Source organism: Bos indicus, chromosome 9 (genome assembly GCF_029378745.1).
Source record: "Bos indicus isolate NIAB-ARS_2022 breed Sahiwal x Tharparkar chromosome 9, NIAB-ARS_B.indTharparkar_mat_pri_1.0, whole genome shotgun sequence".
In the NCBI taxonomy this organism is placed as follows: Eukaryota; Metazoa; Chordata; class Mammalia; order Artiodactyla; family Bovidae; genus Bos; species Bos indicus.
The window spans coordinates 94,134,706-94,155,216 of NC_091768.1; the positions used below are offsets into that span (position 1 = coordinate 94,134,706).

A 20,511-nucleotide genomic window follows, 5' to 3' on the forward strand; every position below is an offset into this window, starting at 1 on the left:
TAAGTATACTGAACCTTACATTCTCTTCTTTCTCTTTGGTTGAATTATCTTTCTGTTCCAATTTGATAATCAAGATAGTCTTAAACAGTTTATATTTTGAAAGACCTTGAAGATACACTTAAAGCTCAACATTCAGAAAATGAAGATCATGGCATCCGGTCCCATCACTTCATGGGAAATAGATGGGGAAACAGTGTCAGACTTTATTTTTCTGGGCTCCAAAATCACTGCACATGGTGACTGCAGCCATGAAATTAAAAGACGCTTACTCCTTGGAAGGAAAGTTATGACCAACCTAGATAGCATATTCAAAAGCAGAGACATTACTTTGCCAACAAAGGTCCGTCTAGTCAAGGCTATGGTTTTTCCTGTGGTCATGTATGGATGTGAGATTTGGACTGTGAAGAAGGCTGAGCACTGAAGAATTGATGCTTTTGAACTGTGGTGTTGGAGAAGACTCTTGAGAGTCCCTTGGTCTGCAAGGAGATCCAACCAGTCCATTCTGAAGGAGATCAGCCCTGGGATTTCTTTGGAAGGAATGATGCTAAAGCTGAAACTCCAGTACTTTGGCCACTTCATGCGAAGAGTTGACTCATTGGAAAAGACTCTGATGCTGGGAGGGATTGGGGGCAAGAGGAGAAGGGGACGACAGAGGATGAGATGGCTGGATGGCATCACTGACTCGATGGACGTGAGTCTGAGTGAACTCCGGGAGTTGGTGATGGACAGGGAGGCCTGGCGTGCTGCGATTCATGGGGTCGCAAAGAGTTGGACATGACTGAGCGACTGATCTGATCTGAAAGATACACTGTGATAGAAGTCTGATTGTAATCACTATTCCAATATTTTTTAGACCAGTCTACTTTTTAGAAGTATTTTAGGGTAAATAGATGTTTTTTCATATTTAATTTTTTGCACATGCAGATCCTGGTGACGGAGTGAGGGGGCTAGGAACATGCAGACAGGAAAGAGGGCAGCAGAAAAAGAAGCTGGTGGCTGGCAGTCAAATTAATAATGTACAAGCAGCCCTATGGAAGCAGTGATAAAAGTTTAATTTGTTGACCTTCAAATATTTTTGTTTTGAAAATACCTTTCCATTCTCATCTAATCAGTTAAAATCATCTTTGTTGCATCTGCTACCCCAGGCAGAGTGGTTAATTTTTACAAATGCTTTATTTGTGGGTCTCTGCAGCCTATGTGTCTATAGCACCTCTTTTGAATAATAATTGTATAACAGTTTTCAACTTTCTTTTCTGATTTTGATCTTAATGGTGGGCAGGACTGGAAGAGAGGGTTAAGTATGGTCAAACAGTACTTTTGCTAAATTTTTAACTTTTATTTTAGTAGATTTATTCAGTCATTTTTTAAAAATTAATTTTCCTCTTTATGAAATTAAAATGAAGAAAAGAGTTTATATTTGTGGCTTATGTTTTTAGTGCATTTAAATTTCTCAGACTGTAGTAAATTTGATAAACTTTTTATATCAGTTATGTATGAATGAGTAGATACTTATTTAAACAGGGAAGTATTGCTTAAAACTGCATTGAATTATAACAATTCAAAAAGAATATGACACAATGTAAGATAAGATAATAGTATTTAAATTGTTATAAAGTCTAGAAAAACTAACACCTGAACTGCCTGGATACCTGAACTGCTTTTGTATTTTTCTTCATCACATCTCCTAGAACTTAAGGACAATTGTGTAGAAAATCTTATTTAAAAAAGATAAGATGTGAACTTGAAGAATATAGGAAAAGCAATCAGAAAGAAGTGATAATGTGGTGAATAATTAGTGTTTTACTGTAGATAGATTTTCTACATTAATAAAATACACTTTGCAAAAAGATCTAAAGTAAATATTAAAGCATTGCTTTTATTGAAAGTATGACCTGTTTCAGAAGTTTTGTTTACAAATTTACATTATTTATGTACACTTATTGCATTAGAAAAAGCCAAAGGAAATCGTGAATATATATATATATATATATGTCTATTCTTTTATAATTCCATAGTCCATATTTCTTGATAAACACTGAGTGTAAAAATGATTAACTGTTATATCATGTGATTTCTACTGGGATAGCCCCAGATCTACAAATCTGTCTGTCCTGTAACTGGTAGAGTTACACTTGGGCACCTATTGTACTCTTTGATCTCAAGGAGACCCCCTATGGAGTAAGCACGGTCTTGGGACCATTTAAACCTTATTCTTCTATAGAATGCATCTCCATCAGTATCCTTCAAGTGATGACGTGCCACATGAGGTCGGGCATTCCTACCATATGCTGTGCTGTGGTCAACCCACTTAAGTACAGAGCTCAAATTTTACCAAAACTTATTTAAAAATTAAATTTGAAAAGATTATAAACTGTGTTCTTTATGAAATATTTACTATAGTCATTTCTCAGTATAATTCTAAAAGAATGATTACATTTTAATTCAAGAATAGGGATAAAATATCTCTTTGAGCAGTGTTCTTACTTTATTGCCATCAATTTTAAAATTTAATCCTTTTAAAGGAAATTAAAATTTACTCTTGACCAGAGAGACAAAGCTTCCCTGAGAGCTCAGTTGGCAGAAATCCGCTTGCAATGCAGGATTCCCCAGTTCAGTTGCTGGGCCAGGAAGATCATCTGGAAAAGGAATAGGCTACCCACTCCAGTATTCTTGGGCTTCCCTTATGGCTCAGCTGGTAAAGGATCCGCTTGCAGTGTGGAAGATGTGAGTTCGATCCCTGGGTTGGGAAGATTCCCTTGGAGAAGGGAAAGACTACCCACTCTAAGTATTCTGGCCTGAAGAATTCCATGAACTGTATAATCCATGGGGTCACAGAGAGTCAGACACGGCTAAGCGATTTTCACTGTCCCTTCACATTCAGAGAGATAAATACATCAAATGCTTACATACCATCATTATATTTAGTAAAACTGGATTTTGACTTTTTAATAACACTAGTGTGTCATGTAAGTATGTATATTGTCACCTAGATGGAACATAGACTTTAACTTCTGTATTTATATAAGGTGGAGGATGTTTTCAGTCTTGATAGATCTTACACTTGTGACATGGAGCTATATCAAATTGTGGTATATAAACATGTATTCATATTTTCATTGTGTTACAGTCCTCAATACATTCATTCATACCTACTTATTTGCTCAACAATTTCAGGGGCTTCTTCTCCATGTCATATGCTTTTTTCTGGATAAAAAACTTACAACAGTGAATGACATGTGCAAAGTCCTTACTCTTGTGAAGTTTACATTCAGCAAAGGGATAAACAAGGAAATTTCAGGTGGTGACACTAAAGAGGGAGAAGAGCTCTTTCAGAAGAGAACCTTTAAACTAAGGTGTGAGGATTTGAAGGAACCAGTGATAGATCTGATAGCACAGCGTTCCAGGAGGCGGGAACAGCAAACGCACAGGCTCTGAGGTAAGAGAGGGCGATTTTGAAGAACAGAAAGGAAGCCAGCTTAGGTGGAACAATGTGTGCGGAGGAGAGTGTCAGGACTGGGGATCAGAGAGGCAGGCAGGAGCCACTCTGTTGAGCTTCTTGTGGACTGAGCGTTTTATGGTCTTGAGAGGTTTCAAATAGAGAGTGGAGGTGGAGGAGGGACTTGCCTGTGTAGACACTGTAAGCACTTTCAGAACTGCCTGTTGTATTTAATGTTCTAGCCTGGAGCTCAACCCGTAGGTATATGACACCTGAGAGCCTTAGTTAATTGTGCTATGGAACAGACCAACCGGTAGCTTAGTGCTCAGAGCGACCAACTCTTCTTTAGCTCTTGATTCTTCAGTTTGCCAGTCTGGCCTGGGTAGTTCTTCTGGTTTCTGCTGGTCTCATTCTCCTCTCTTCTGTTAGCTATACTGATCTGCTAAATGGCTCTCTCTATACTGGTCTGCTAAATGGCTCTCTCTGCTTCTTGAAGTTGACTGGCTCATGGCTAGGGTGACGTGGTAACAGAACCATATGTCTCTTATCCGCCGACTAACTAGCATGCGCTGGTTGACTTCCAAGAGGCTGGCTAAAAGTAGGCATTGCCTCTTGAATGTTAGACTTGGAAGTGGTACACTTTGCTTTCTGTTGCTGTATTCTGTTGATCCAGGCAAATCACATATCCAGCCCAGACTAAAGGATTTGAGAAATTGACTCCACCTGCATAGTGATGGCTATTTTTGCATCCTCTTCTGTATTCAAGGTCTGTTTTCTCTGAGCCATATCATGAGTTTGTGACCGTTTTGAGAATCTCAAGTGAAGGTATCCTCACCCAGTCAGAGAACATAGCTAGAAAGGGGAGTGTGACCACATGTTCACAACCTTTGTTTTAAACTTAGCCTGGATATGAAGATACAGCTAACATTCTAGTATAGAAGACACTGTGAACATAACACTTGAAGTGAAAAGTATAATTATAACATATCTGTCATTTGCCTTCAAATTGTAGTGCACTGTATTAAGTAGAACAGAAATGATTTTTGGTTACAAATGAAATTTACCATTGTTATTAATACTTATTGGTTTCCTATATAGGTATAAGTTTTTAGCTAATTTTAAATGCATTCAGAGAATGGTTGTTCTACTAAGAGCACTTAACAGTAGAAGGCCTCATTGTGAGTTCTATTACCAGCTAACCAAACACCTAGCAGTTTCTGCAAGCTGTGTCCTTGGGCTGTCATGTGGCCTGTACATGCTAATAAGGAGAATGAAGAGAATAATAAGAGAAGAATGCTACCAGGGTTTTACATGTCTTAAGTGTTCATTTTTTAAATAGACTACAAAAAAGTAATTAATAATGATAATAGTGGTAGTAATAGTAACTGTATTTAAAAAGGCAAAATAAATTCTTTGCTTGCTAAAATTAAACCTTTGCCACCCAGTGTGAGCTGTCTGTGTGCTTATGTGAGAGGGAGAAGAAGAGACGTGGGGGACAGAGGGCTCTTCCTATAGTCTAAATTGTCATAAATCCTGCAGCAAATTTGGAGATGAATTTGTTTATTAATGTCTGCTTCTCCTTCTTTTGGGTAAAACTGTGTATAATTGTTCTAGTTGGTATATTGGTCTTTTTGGATAAACCAAAGGAGACATAGCACTCTTTAGTATTTTTACCCCTTAAACATCAATCGAGGCAAAAATTATTTTTTTAAAGCATCTGAATTCTTAGTAATTTACCTGTGGACAAATATTGTAATTGCAGATTGCATCAGATTCATCTCCTCCTCTCACTTCCACCTGCCTTTGGGTTGAATGAGCCATGGATAATTTTATTTTTCTCATCCCTACCTGGAATTATGTTAATGTAAATGGCAACCCATTCCAGTATTCTTGCCTGGAAAATTCCATGGACAGAGAAGCCTGGTAGGCTACAGTCCATGGGGTCGGAAAGAGTCGGACATGACTGAGCGACTTCACTTTCATTTTCATGGTAAAGCTATGGTATATATGATCACTGGAGAAAATAATGGATTATTCTGCATCACAGTTATTTAAAGGAAAATTAAAGCTGAGTCATCTCTTCCCCTTGTTATTTCAAAATAAATTACAGATAGATTAAATATTTAAATGTAAAAAATATAAAGTGGAATGTATTAAAAGAAAGCATGAAGAAATATTATAAAGTCTGGACTAAGCAGGATATTTCCCAGCATGGCACATATTCTAGAAGGCATGGAGGGAACAAATGAATAGATTTAAATATTTATAATGTCAAGTTTCTGTTTTTAATCCTACTTTTAAATTTTAATATGTTAAAAGCATTTATAAACTATTTCTTGAAAGCTGAGTTATTCATGATTATGTAACAAATATATCATATTATTTATGTTAATGTAAATGGCAACCCACTCCAGTATTCTTGCCTGGAAAATTCCATGGACAGAGAAGCCTGGTAGGCTACAGTCCATGGGGTTGAAAAGAGTCGGACATGACTGAGCAACTTCACTTTCACTTTCATGGTAAATTATGTAACATAGATCATATGAATATATTATACTTCATATATATTATTCGTTAACCGTTCCCTATGTTTGTGCTTTTTTCTAATTTGTCATTATTTTAAATAAAGATGTACTATACATACTTAATTCGAGAAGGAAATGGCAACCCACTCCAGTGTTCTTGCCTGGAGAATTCCAGGGACAGGGGAGCCTGGTGGGCTGCCGTCTATGGGGTCGCACAGAGTTGGACACGACTGAAGCGACGCAGCATACATACTTAATATATAAACACTTGATCATAAGTCAGATCACAAAGATTTCTCTAGCAAATGGATTGCTAGGTAAATGGGTGTGAATATGTTTGAGGCGTTTGATATATAATGGAAAACTGTATTCTGGGAAGGCTAGTCTTATTTACATACCCAATCACAGGTATTGGGGCTTCCCGCTGGCTCTCCGGTAAAGAATCTGGCTACAATGCAGAAGACGTTGGTTCAATCCCTGGGTTGGGAAGATCCCCTAGAGAAACCCACTCCAGTATTCCTGCCTGGAGAATCCCCATGGACAGAGGAGCCTGGCGAGCTACAGTCCGTAGAATCGCTAAGAGTTGGACACGACTGGAGCAGCTGAGCACGAAAACACACACACACACACACACAGATGTTGAGGGTTCTAGTTGTACACACAGGCATTGAATAAGACTTTTACTTACATTTCTATGGTTATTACTGACATTGAATAATTTATTGAATGCTTTTTAATGTTATCATTTGCATATTTTATTAACTAATTCCTTTAAATTGAATAAGAAAAACACATGTATTGGTGGAAAAAATTTCTTATTATATTGTGAGACAATATACAATGAAAAAAGGTCTCTTTCTTGAGGCAGTCACTAAAGTGTTTCTTGCATATCTTTTCAAAATAGTCTATCAGTCATATAGCTGAATCTCACTTTATTTTTAACACAGATATTAGAGTGTACACTGTTCTGATTCTTTTCACTTCATATGACATCATGGAAAATTTTCATTATCTACACAGATAGATTCATCTCCTTTTAACAGCAGTATAATATTCTAGGCTTAGCTGCATGCTGCAGCTGCTGCTGCCGCCGCCGCCGCCACCACCGCCGCCGCCTCCAAGTTGCTTTAGTCGTGTCTGACTCTGTGTAACCCCAGAGACAGCAGCCCACCAGGCTCCCCTGTCCCTGGGATTCTCCAGGCAAGAACACTGGAGTAGGTTGCCATTTCCTTCTCTGATGCATGAAAGTGAAAAGTGAAAGTGAAGTCCGCTCAGTCGTGTCCGACTCTTCGCGACCCCATGGACTGCAGCCTACCAGGCTCCTCCGTCCATGGGATTTTCCAGGCAAGAGTACTGGAGTGGGTTGCCATTGCCTTTTCTGAGGCTTAGCTGCATGAGAAGTTATTAAATCCCCTTATTGGTAAACATTTTGTGGATGGTTGTATTCAGCTTTTTCCTGTTACAGATAACTTTGGTAAGCAACTTTGTATATCTTTGTTTTTATGCTTGGATATCCTGGAATTGTTGGGCTAACACCTAATCACATGCATACACATTTTGGTGGATGTTGCTGCTGCTGCTGCTGCTGCTAAGTCGCTTCAGTTGTGTCCGACTCTGTGCGACTGAGCTTTATTTCAGTATATGTTCTTGTCAGTACAAGGCCATGATCTGAGTGATTTCTCACATCATTGTCAATATTATTAACATCTTAGTTTTTAATCTTTGGTAATCTGTGGTGAGAAAATAAAATAATGTAAGTTTTAATTTGCATTCCATTAATTGTGAGTAAGAATCTGTGTGTGACCATAAATCATCATCATTTGTTCCCTTTCTTTTTGTGATAGTGTGATCCTGATTTTAAAATATTTTCTTTTTCTTATAAAACAGAACATAGTTTTGGGCAGTTTTATTTTTTTACATATATATGTATCTATTCTTTTTCAAATTCTTTTCCCATTTAGGTTATTACAGAATACTGTGCAGACTTCCTTGTGCTGTATAGTAGGTCCTTGTTGGTTATCAGTCTTAAATATAGTGATGTATACGTGAAAATGCTGCTAGATATTTGTTTTTTTCTGCTTTAGAGGTGTAGAAAGGGCTTTGAAAGTGATTAAGAAGGGGTAAGGTACAACCACTGCTACTTCCAAATTCATGAATTCACATTTTCCCTATTTTCGTAATAGAATGATTGGAAATTAAAATGTTTTATTTTAATTTTGGCAGAGGGAGGGCTTGTTAGAGTAATTGGAAGAGAGAAAAGCCAATTGAAGGCTTTTTGCTTGATTAGAATGAAAGAACTATGAATGGTGTAGCTGCTTCTGAACTTTGCAGATTGAATTTCCACAGTGATTTTAGGAATTCTCTACAAATGGAATCCTTTTAGGCACTCATGTTATAAAGTGTTGATTATAGCATCATCTGAAAGAAGCACAATTTAATGGAAAGGGCCTCATCCTGTACTTAGGAAGTCTCTGCTTTGTTAGCCCACATGTGCGTGCTCAGTCACTTCAGTTGTGTCCAACTCTTTGTGATCCAATGGACTGTAGTCCGCCAGGCTCCTCCATCCATGAGATTCTCTAGGCAAGAATACTGGAGTAGGTTGCCATTTCCTTCTCCAGGGGATCTTCCAGACCCAGGGATGGAACCCGCCTCTTGTACGTCGCAGGTTCTTTACCATCTGAGCCACGTAGTATGCCCACACAGATCCCTTCATACCTTATACCTCAAGACCCCTTGAGAAGTTCTCTCTCCCAGTGTTGTCACGTATGCTTCTCATTACGGTATTGAGTTATCTTTGCACTTGTTATAGCATCTGTATGGAGAAGGAGAACATTGGGTATCACATCTTAATTTTAATTTAGATAAACCTGTGACCTTTTTCTTGATGATTTTATAATACTGCCAGTACTTTGGCCACCTCATGCGAAGAGTTGGCTCATTGGAAAAGACTGATGCTGGGAGGGACTGGGGGCAAGAGGAGAAGGGGACGACAGAGGATGAGATGGCTAGATGGCATCACTGACTCGATGGACGTGAGTCTCAGTGAACTCTGGGAGTTGGTGATGGACAGGGAGGCCTGGGGTGCTGCGGTTCATGGGGTCGCAAAGAGTTGGACACGACTGAGCGACTGATCTGATCTGATCTGAAGTGAAAGTCACTCAGTTGTGTCTGACTTTTTGCGACCCCATGGGAATTCCCCAGGTCAGAATACTGGAGTGGGTAACCTTTAACTTCTCCAGGGGAACCTTCCCAACCCAAGAATCGAACCCAGGTCTCGCGCATTGCAGGCGGATTCTGAACCAGCTGAGCCACAAGTCTCCCTAAACTGAAGATTAAAGAGAAAAATGACACCATGAGCGATCTCGTCTAGTCATTTCTGAATTTGAATTTATTTTTAAAGTGAATATTTAAATGGATTTCATCCAGGTAATAATATCTTAGTGAAACTCGCTTTTTATCTCATACAGTAGTGAGTACCTGCCTAACATCCAATAAATATCCAGAAAGTCTATGTTAATGAGTAAGGTAAATGCAGACAGTCAGCACTCTATCCTCCCACTACATTCTTAAGTCTTTACACTGAGAATGTACTGATTTTTTCAGTTTTACATTCTTATTTTAACTTAAAATTGAGACTACTTTATAGCCAATATAAATTTGCTGATGATGGTTGTATAATAACTTAACTCCCATCATACAAGCACAAATCTACTTCTGGCTTTGTATAGGAATTATAGGTGTTAGGCTTGTGCAATAGAAAATACTTACCTTATTTTTGTTTTTACAAGATTGAAATTTATTATAAAAGAACCAGAAAGCTTAGCTGATTTCTGTTGAGAGTGAAATTGAATTACTACCACCTGAAAATCATGTGTGAAGGCTGAAATACTCCCTTACTCCCACTAGAGGGGGATTCCTTCCAACTTAGGTAAAAAATACTCTTAGAAACAGCATGAAAACCTTTGGTTTATTATTATTAAATTAAATCTATTTAAATTTAATCTTTCTTTTTTATTAAATTAAAATTAATCTCGTGTTTTAAAAATCAGCTGTTTTTTATAGGTATTACAATTGAAATCTTATAGACACAGATAATATAAAGGATACTGAACTAAAGTGCATATGTATTTAAACCATAGTGCTTTTGAACAAACCATAAATTTTTAAAATTTGCTTTAATTAAACTAGTTCATACTTAGGAATTTCAGAACATCATGTTGAGGCCACCTGACTAGGGTAGAGGATGAGGCTGACTTTTGAGATCCACTTCCTTACACCAATCCCCAAGGTCTCTTATCTACTGACAAAGCTTCTTGGAGAGTTCCTAAATTTCTGCTTGAAAGCTTTGGTTTGCTGTCATCTCAGGTTGTCAAATATATTAAAGCCATATCTTTATACAAATTTCTATTTGCTATAGAATTTTCTCTCTTAAGCAAATGCAGAACTCACTCTGGATATGGTTTTTGCAGATTTAAACATATATGTTTTTTAAAAACAATTCTATTCATATTAAAATATCAAATCAAGAGTGAGTGTACCTAACACTGAGGTATTCACATATAAAGTATGTATATAATTCAAGAGTAAATGTCATATTATGTAGCTAAGTACCTAAGACTTGGTGAATTTGTTGCTTGTGCTTTCCTTTAACTAAAGTCTCCAAATGTTGATTAGAAGCTTTAATGTAAAAATGTTTGGGGTTAGTAACCTAGTGTTGTGAAAGGCCCAACTTAGGAAATTGAAACATATGTAAATTGCAAATAACTGAACCCCCCCCCCCTTTTTGTTTTCTTAAAGTCTAAAATAAGATCTAGTCTCTAAGTCTGACAGTTAGCTTTGGAAAGTTAAGTGTAAACAGACATGCTGTCAGTGACTCTCATAATGATTTCATGCTGTACGTATCCAATATTCAGTCTTTATCCTAAAATCACATTTGGTATCAGCAACATACTTTTTTCATCGAAACTAGGCTGCTTGTCTTCTCAGTGCCAGTCATGCATTTCTCCTGCTTTGCACCCCAGTCTCTGTCAGACACCAGGTTGTGGTGAGCCTCACATTCAGTGAACCAAGTGGAGGGAGCAGTTTGTTTCTTCATTTCTTTTTTTGACACTTTACTTTCATGCTGGATGACAGTCTTATTGAAATGATCTTATTTTTCCTCCCCCTAGCTAATTTTTTTTTTTTAATTGCAAGATACATTGGATGGCCTTTATGTCTTCTACTTAAGTGCCTACTACAAATGCCTAATTTTAAGATGTTTAAAACTAACCGTGGCTGATTCATGTTGATGTATGGCAGAAACCAGCACAATACTGTAAAACAATTATCCTCCAGTTAAAAATAAATAAAAGAAAATAATAAACAGTGAAGTCAGGCTAGTCTGATATTATTGCCCCACCCCCACTGTCTTCCCTGGACACTTAAGAAAATACTCTTCTTTGTTCTATTGCTTTCTTTTCTTGCCCTTTTCCACCATATACTGGCATTTTAATCATCAAATACTTTATAGACCAGACTGAATAATTATGTTTAAAAAACTGTAATTATCAATACACATCTTATTTTAGACGCAGCTCTTAAAATTCATGTTAATGAGCTCTGTCTTCTAGTGTGTGAGACTGATAAGCAGTTTTGAAGTTTTGCCATCATTTCACAACTTGTTGCTTAGACTCTGGCCTGCTTTTTCCTGAGTGTTGCTTTCAGGAACTCTCGCTCTGCAGCATTCCCGAGATTCAGGACTACCCACTCTGATGTGAGCGAGACAAGAAATGACTAGCAGCTTCAAAGCATAATGGAATTGCTTTACAGAGCATAACTTTCCCATCACTGTCTGTGAACGATCAAAAAGTATATGCAACATCTTGTGATTTAAGTAAGAAGGACGATTTCTCCTACCTCCGAGATCATTTTGAAGAACTTATACCACCACTTCAATATGGTGGCAAATATATTAATTTGATAGGTGCTCAGCCTATTGTAAAACTGGAACCCAGGGCAGTGACCTGGATTTATACCCTAGTCTTGAAGAGACTCACAGATCTCGCTCTCTTGACACCTGATGTAAATCAAATACCAGCTTTCTCAAAACTTAGTTCCAGGCCATGCCTGTGCTCTGGTGTCTGTGGCTAGACTCAAAGAAGGTGTTTGATAGTGCCTAAATTATTTTTTCCTTATGATTTCAGGTTGAAGTCTTGACCTCGGAGGATACTGCCTTTGGACTCAAGGTGTGTAGTCTGATATAGCTTATTGTATAGGTTTCATCAGCTCCCCTAAGGGATTGGAAGGCTCAACAGAGAGGACTTCTTTTTTTAATCAAATGGTGAGGTCCTAAAATCTTCCCGAAGTTTAAGATTTCTTTTTTATTGGGATTAAGATTAGATTATGGCAGTGTCTCCTTTTTCTTCTTTCTTTGTTGTAGAGAATATGAGAAGTAGTACAGGGAGCTTAAAGTTTTATTTAGTAACAATTGACTTTTAAATTTGAATTAGCCCTGGAATAGAATTTACTGAAATTCCCTCCAGTTTGGGGGCTGTGAAATTCAACCACTGAATGGTATCAGAATGCTGCGTTTGGTTCATAACTCTAGCTTCATTCATTCATTATCCCTACTATTTATTGAGCCCTTATGTTCCAATCATAACTAAATTAAATCTCAGCTCCTGCCCTTGAGTTGCTCATAGTTACTTTGTAGGTTTTGACCTGTAAACAGATAAATTATCCTGTGGGCGATTGTCCCCATGCTAGAATTACACCAAGGATTGTGGGAGTGCGGTGAGCTGAGCAGGAAGACATTTTGGGAGGTTTATCTCTGGGCAGAGCTTGAGGGCTTGGATTTTTAGGCAAGAGAGGACGGGAAAAAGGAGAGCTGTTTTCAGGTCAGAGGAGGACTGTGAAAAAAAATCAGAGGGAACTAAAAGTAGTTAAGTTCCGCCCCTGTGACAAGATCTAAGGTTGAACTTTTGAATTTTAGAAAATGCGAAGCTATTGAAAAATTTAAAGTCAAGAAGGGGTTAGATTTGCAACTTAGATGATTTTGGCCCCTTTGCGGAGGTTGGACTTGCCAGAGACCAGTGAAGGGCAGTTGACTGAGTCAAGTGAAAGATGATGTGGGCCTGACCTGCCATGGTGGAAGAGGAGAAAGATCCTGAAGCAGAAAGCCTGTGGGACCTGATGATCACAGATGTGAAGGATGAGGAAGGCAAAGGCGCTGAGGGTGAAATAAGGAATAGATTGGCTGCACTGAAATACAGAGCATGAAGGGAGAAGTTACAGAGTTTTATAATTACAGTCTTCCAGACCTGTAGCTTTTTATTAGATTTACTTACCTTTTGTACATATTTGCTAGTAATTCTTAAACCAGGTAACTAAACTAGTGAGGACTTTTTACTAAGGGAGCCAGACTTTACTTTCATATACAAGGACTGCATAGTTGCCATCAATTACTTTGAAAGTCAAAGTTTCAGAGGATAGTTGATGACAATTTGAGAGGACATGGTTTGAGAACTCTTACTTGACCCCTGCTTTCCCTCCTAGATGCTTGACATTTTGTTAGTGCAGTTGAGTAGTTGTACAGGTTGTACAAGTTAAGCTGCAAGTACAGGTGGATGACATTGTAATACTACCAAAATCACAACTGTTTACAGGGTTATAAGCTTAGCACAAGGTATTACATTATGAATAAATACAATCTAAAAGTAAAAAGATATTAATACTTTATAAATATTTAGTAAAGTAACAAGTTTTATATCCTTAAAATGCTTTTTATGTCTCTATATCTAAAACTACTAAAATAAAATTTTAACTATAAATAGAGCTTATTCAGTATGATTTGCAGTATTTGACATATGGCCATCTTCTGAATTTTTCATTGTTTTTGCTTAATACCCAGCATGCATGCAGAATATTCATTGCATGTTTAATAAGCATGTAGGGTCAGTTCCTGTGGACTCATCTCCATAATCCCTCGTACTTACTGAGTGTGCAGCAGGCTTGTGGAAGATGATTACACCAGCAACTCCCATGGCCTACCCTACTGCGTAATGACTTTGCATTTGTTCTGTAGCTAAACTAGCAGATTGCTTTTGTAGCCTTCAATCCATTTGTAGGAACACAATTGAAAGTTTTTCCCAGTAATTGAATGATTTTTAAAGAATTGGATTCTTTTCACTTTTGCGTATCTATTCCAAAGTGTTTAAACACAGAACTAAAAATGACAGATATGAATATTTTTATTGTTTCATTATCTGTAAGTCAGCAAATATATTTTTATCTTGTTTCTTAAAAGATCTAGGTATTCAGTATTGATCACTTATATGCAGTTGGCCTTTTCTCCTATCTTTACACTGGGAAAAAATAACTCAAGTATCTGATTTACTAGTAACATGTTAATGGCATCTTCTTGGTGGATGAGTAGATCTCAGGAGTGTCTGTCTGTCCCATATATGTCCCGGATTCATTTAGTGATCTTTAACATGGCCTTTGTCTCTTTATCTTTTTATGGCCCCTATCTAATTACTTGATTCTTGTTTACTTCTCTTTCTCTCAAGTCAAACTAAAATCTAAAACTTAATATCTACAAGCATGAATTTGTCAGTCTCACTAGAAAATGACTTAAGCGTCTTGGGACCCAAACAACCTATTTCTGCTTATGAATGTGGGGAGACTATAACCCAGGGAAACAGTTTTGCAGTCGTTCAAAACTATCTGCCTGTTGTGGCTCTTTTAAGATGAATTTTTTTAAAGTTAATCTAATGGGAAATGACTGTGCTCTTTCTTCTTCTTCACAATTCTTAAGTTCACACAAATCCTGACTCAGTGTTTTGTTAGGCTTATCTCAGTCACTGGTAACTTAGAATTTGAATTGGTTACTGTTGCATAGTATATTAAACACTTCAGCTGTTCTAGTGGTTCTGATTTTTTTTCTCTGAATTTGGTAACTGATTTCCTTGAGGTTGTTTCTAGGTCTAGTGAAATGCTTAGTTAATTTAAAATTATGTGTACTTAACAAACAAGAATTTCAGTAAACAGAAGAAATGTTTCAGAATTTAAAAGTGAGCAGAGATATGTGGAAAGGAAATTTCTACAAACTGTAAACTGCTGATTTTGACTTTAACTCTGGTTAAGACCTGAATATATTAAAAAGTTTTTAATTCTATAGAATAATAAATCAGGAATCTGAGGGACAGTTAACACTGGTTGCTTCTTTTTACAAGATAAGTATGCCTTCTGTGTCAATAATACACTAAGTAAAGGTGGTAGTGATAATGCGATGCCTAGTCTAGTGCCTAGTGAAGTCGCTCAGTCGTGTCCGACTCTTTGCGACCCCATGGACTGCAGCCTACCAGGCTCCTCAGTCCATAGAATTTTCCAGGCAACAGTACTGGAGTGGGTTGCCATTTCCTTCTCCAGGGGATCCTCCCAGCCCAAGGATTGAACCCAGGTCTCCCCCATTGCAGGCAGACACTCTACCGTCTGAGCCACCAGGGAGATGATAAATCAGCTAAGCAAATATATATAAAATTGTTAAACATAGAAAAAGGCTAAAAATTTCACTTTGTTGCTTATGGATTCTACAAAGAAATTTATAGTAGAGAAGTAAAAAAGAAGAATGAGTGAAATATCTCTGGGTCATTGAAAAAGATAAATATGATTTTTCCATAAATTTCTTAAGTGATCTCATAGAAATCTAAATAAATCTAAACTTAAACATTTCATGACCATAAATCTTTTACCTTCTCATTTGTTGTAGATAGCTATTAATCAGATCAGATCAGATCAGTCGCTCAGTCGTGTCTGACTCTTTGCGACCCCATGAATCACAGCACGCCAGGCCTCCCTGTCCATCACCAACTTTCGGAGTTCACTGAGACTCACATCGATCGAGTCAGTGATGCCATCCAGCCATCTCATCCTCTGTCGTCCCCTTCTCCTCTTGCCCCCAATCCCTCCCAGCATCAGTCTTTTCCAATGAGTCAACTCTTTGCATGAGGTGGCCAAAGTACTGGAGTTTCAGCTTCAGCATCATTCCTTCCAAAGAAATCCCAGGGCTGATCTCCTTCAGAATGGACTGGTTGGATCTCCTTGCAGTCCAAGGGACTCTCAAGAGTCTTCTCCAACACCACAGTTCAAAAGCATCAATTCTTCGGTGCTCAGCCTTCTTCACAGTCCAACTCTCACATCCATACATGACCACAGGAAAAACCATAGGCTTGACTAGATGAACCTTTGTTGGCAAAGTAATGTCTCTGCTTTTGAATATGCTATCTAGGTTGGTCATAACTTTCCTTCCAAGGAGTAAGTGTCTTTTAATTTCATGGCTGCAGTCACCATGTGCAGTGATTTTGGAGCCCAGAAAAATAAAGTCTGACACTGTTTCCACTGTTTCCCCATCTATTTCCCATGACGTGATGGGACCGGATGCCATGATCTTTGTTTTCTGAATGTTGAGCTTTAAGTCAACTTTTGCACTCTCCACTTTCACTTTCATCAAGAGGCTTTTGAGTTCCTCTTCACTTTCTGCCATAAGGGTGGTGTCATCTGCATATCTGAGGTTATTGATATTTCTCCCGGCAATCTTGATTCCAGCTTGTGTTTCTTCCAGTCCAGCGTTTCTCATGATGTAGTCTGCATATAGCTATTAATAAGTTAAGAATTATAAAGAAGCAAGATTTTAATATTTAATATTATTCACCTTTTTATTCTCTTGACTGGCAATAATTTTTAATTGTTTTCTTTGTAAAAAATATTTTCATTTATTTATTTTGCTGCACCAGATCTTAGTTGCAGCATGCAGGATCTTCTATATTCCTTGCATGCAGGATGTTTTAGGTGTTACATGCAAGCACTTGACAATATTTTTTAGTATTTATTTTAGGCAACTAAAATTTATTGTGTTAATACTAAATTTGTTACTCTTACATGTTACTTTTTATCCACATCTTGGTTGATTATGTATCTTAGGAAAACATGACATCAAAGTTGAAAGGAGTCTTCTTACCTCCAACTAACAAAGCCTCAGATGTACCGAGTCCTTAAACTCACTCTGAGCCTAACCTCATGCCTCACCTTCCCCTCAAACGCTTTTCCATCCTTGTTGTGTTTGACATTTATTCTCCCTTGTAGACTCAGGTTATATACATGCCCTACCTCTACCGTGACTTCCCTCGGTATCACAGACTTCTGAGCTCTCATCCTCTGAGCTTATACAATACTTACCGCCTTTGAAACGTATTTGGAATTTCTCTTCTGCCAACTCGGTTTTCTTTTTTTTTTTCTTTTGTGTATGGGAGACAGCATGGTCTGACCTGGCCCAGCTCTGTTACGTGGCCCTTTGCCCCAGCAAGATTGTAAGCTTGGAGACTCCATTTTGTTCATCCTTTTCTATCCATGTGACTTGCATTTGGTTTGCAGTGAATAAGTGTTGCTGACTAGGTATCATTGTATTGCTTGCTTAACAATCATGATTAAAAGCAAAAAAACCTGATATTATCATATTACTGTGCCTTTTCCCCCCTATTTTATAATTTTTTTCACTGATTTTTCCATTATTTGGCTTAATATACTTGCTTGGTGTTTTATATTGAAACTCTGTAGAGCTCAACTGAAGAAAAACCTACTCTTTGTTAATGCCTATTGAATGATTCTAGTTGACACTGATAACTTGTTGGTTCCAATTTGTTTCACTATTAACTTAAATTTAAGTTAATAAAGATATTAATGAATTCATTGAATTTATTCTGTCATTCTCATGCTTTTCATTTCAACAAATACCTGTGGAAGATACATGTTATGTGCTGGGAATGCAGTAGTAAGAATTATAAATCCTTGCTTCCATGGACCTTACATACTTGACACAACTTTTGGAATGATTTTATTCCAGGCAGAAATTCCAGGATAGATACAAATTTATATTCTCCTTTTGTATTTAATGTTCTGCTACTCTATGGTATAATTGCTTTAATTGAATCTGTTGTATTCTAGAAAATGGAATAGGATTCTAGTTTAAAGCTTACAAATGATGAAGGCAATAGTCATCTGTAAACAAAATTTCAAAATAAAAGTGAAACTTATTTTGTCTTTTTAAAAATAAGTTACTTTTAATTATGGAAAATTGTCTAGGTGGAGGGTTATATTTGGCAGTGACTTCAGTGACTTTTGGACTTACTCCTTTATTTTGACATCTGACCATTATGAAAATCTCTCTCTTTTCCTCCTTCATATAAAAGTAAAAGTTATGATGCAATTTGTATCTTATCTAACTGCTTGTTATAAGGTCTAAGAGGGAAGTAGAACACAACCTTGGTAGCTCATCTCTGAATGGACTCCCTTTACTAAAGAACCAAAAAAGTGACCTTGGAGAAAAGTGGGAGGAGGTTCACTTGCTATTTTTCTTTTCTGGACAATCCAACTTACAGGACTCAGCCTAATCAGTTCTCACTGCATATTCTGTCATCTAGAACTGTGCTGTCTAATACAGTACTTACTAGCCATGTGTGGCTATCTAAATTAATTAAAATTAAATTTAAAATTTATTTCTTTAGTTGCACTATGTAGATACATTTCAGTAGCTACATGTCATTATTAGCTACCATATTGATGGAGTACATACACAGAACATTTCCAACTTGAAAAAAAGTTCTGTTGGCCGGAACTGGTCTAGAAAAAAAGTTTCAAGAATTCACATGATGTAAGACATTGTAACATAACACATTTCACAATTAGAAATGTTTTAATTGATTAAAAAAGAAATGTCCTGAGGATTAGAGCAGATTAGTAGAGAGCAGAAGGAATTTGCTGTTCTAGTAAAGTAACATAAACCAGAGGGGATGTTCTATTTGGTAAAAAAAATATGTGTAAAAAATGCAGTAAGGTTGGCATTTCCCATTGGATTTTGAGAGCAGAAAGATTTTAAACTGGGTAATGAAATTAGGCATCCTTCTGGTTGTGACTCTTTTAAGTGGGTCATTAATTCATTTATTTACCTGGGGTTATGTCTGGCAGGCTATGAGTTAGTATTTCAGATTTAGAATATTTCACTTTACATGGTAAGAGATTTTACCTGTTCAAATATCTTTTCTTTGTTAATGTAGCCACATGAAAGCATACATAAATCTTCTGTTTAAAAACACATCTTTTTTAAAAATTGTGGAAAAAATAAAAAAAATAAAAAATTGTGAAACCATTTGACTTTGGTTCTTCTAATCTCTTTCCAGGATGTATTTTCTAGTGAATTTACTTGGTTAACTCTCTAAGATGGGTGTGAATAAAGCTTAGGTGAAAAAGTATATTTCAGTTAACAATGTCAGTGAAATGAAACCAGCAAACATTTTCTTTTTGAAGTTCATAATCTTATGAACTCATTATTTTTCATAATATGAATTTATTTTTGCATTTAAAATTTTTTATGAATGGAAATCCTTAGAGGAATAAAGGACAAAGCTTATTCTTTATTGTTTCAATTAATGAGTTTAAAATGAGAGATGTATTGGTAAAGCAAAAGAATTTCTGTTTCTCTGTAAAAGAAAGACTGGAGGAGGAGAAAAGAAAAACAACTCCATAGCAGTTCTCAAGTCCCGATTTGGGAATCCATGTTGAGTCCTTCCCTTCTTTTGTTAGAGAATTTCCCAGCCTCTCCTTCTGCCATCTGCTGGTGGTTTAAACACTTACAGCTTTGATTTTAAAATAAATGTCCTTTTTTTCTTATTTAGAAAAGATTTGAGGAAAATGTTCTATTTATAGTCATCTGTAATACTTTGGTGTAATTTTACTTGTTTAATTATCTTTTTAAAAGCTATTTTAGCTTCTTTTCCAACTCTATCTTTAGAGGTGTATGTGAATATAAAATTTAGAAAAAAAAAAAAAAAAAAAAGAACATTTTGAAGGCCAAAGCTTATACTATTAAGAGATAAAGACAGACTAACTGATGAAAGATCTCAAGGGCCACACAGAGGAGTTACTTGACATTTGTTGGTGGGCGATGTCTTCTCTAAATTCTGAATTTGGATTAACTATGAAACAGCAACTTTGCCCCACTCTTTTGTAATTAAGACTGCTTGATCTAAAGTGAGGAGACCTATGGTTTACTTTTATTTTAAGTCATAGCATAAAATTGGAAAATTGATTTCTTGATATCACCAAAGTTCTTTCAGCCCTAAAATGCTGCATGTCTTCCATATTCATTAGGTTGAATCTTCAATTCTATCCTATTTTTTTATTCTTCTGATTTCTCCCTGTGTTTACTAGTTGAAGCTATTGTCATTGTCTTGGGAAAATGAGACTTTTTGTTCAAGAACATATTTTACAAATGAAATAAAGCCAGGCCAAATTTTTAAAAGAGAAACAAAGTATAGGGATTTGATTTTCTGCCATCCTTAATCTTCTGTCTTAACTTCCTTTCAAGCCACCTTAACTAATTATAGAGCCTTAGATTCATGAGTCAGTTATTTGTTCTTTGTTTTGTCAAAGAGGAAAAGTAATCCAAAATATTACTCTGTTTCTTTTCAAAATGAATGAGGCTGAGGGAGGTAACATGACTGTTTTTAGGTCCTTAGT

The 20,511-nt window shown here is 36.8% G+C and overlaps 1 protein-coding gene across 9 annotated transcripts in view; it reads left to right on the forward strand.

Annotated features, from left to right (window-relative positions):
- Window positions 1-20,511, forward strand: part of ARID1B (AT-rich interaction domain 1B) — a 440,026-nt gene that overhangs the window by 250,777 nt on the left and 168,738 nt on the right. For 6 of the 9 annotated variants that reach the window (XM_070795595.1, XM_070795600.1, XM_070795596.1 and 3 more), the window contains exon 5: window positions 12,144-12,185. The exons of the other annotated variants lie outside the window; for them this stretch is intronic. In XM_070795595.1, coding sequence (XP_070651696.1) covers window positions 12,144-12,185 — 42 coding nt within the window. The remainder of the gene's footprint in view (window positions 1-12,143; window positions 12,186-20,511) is intronic. 9 annotated transcript variants of the gene reach the window in all.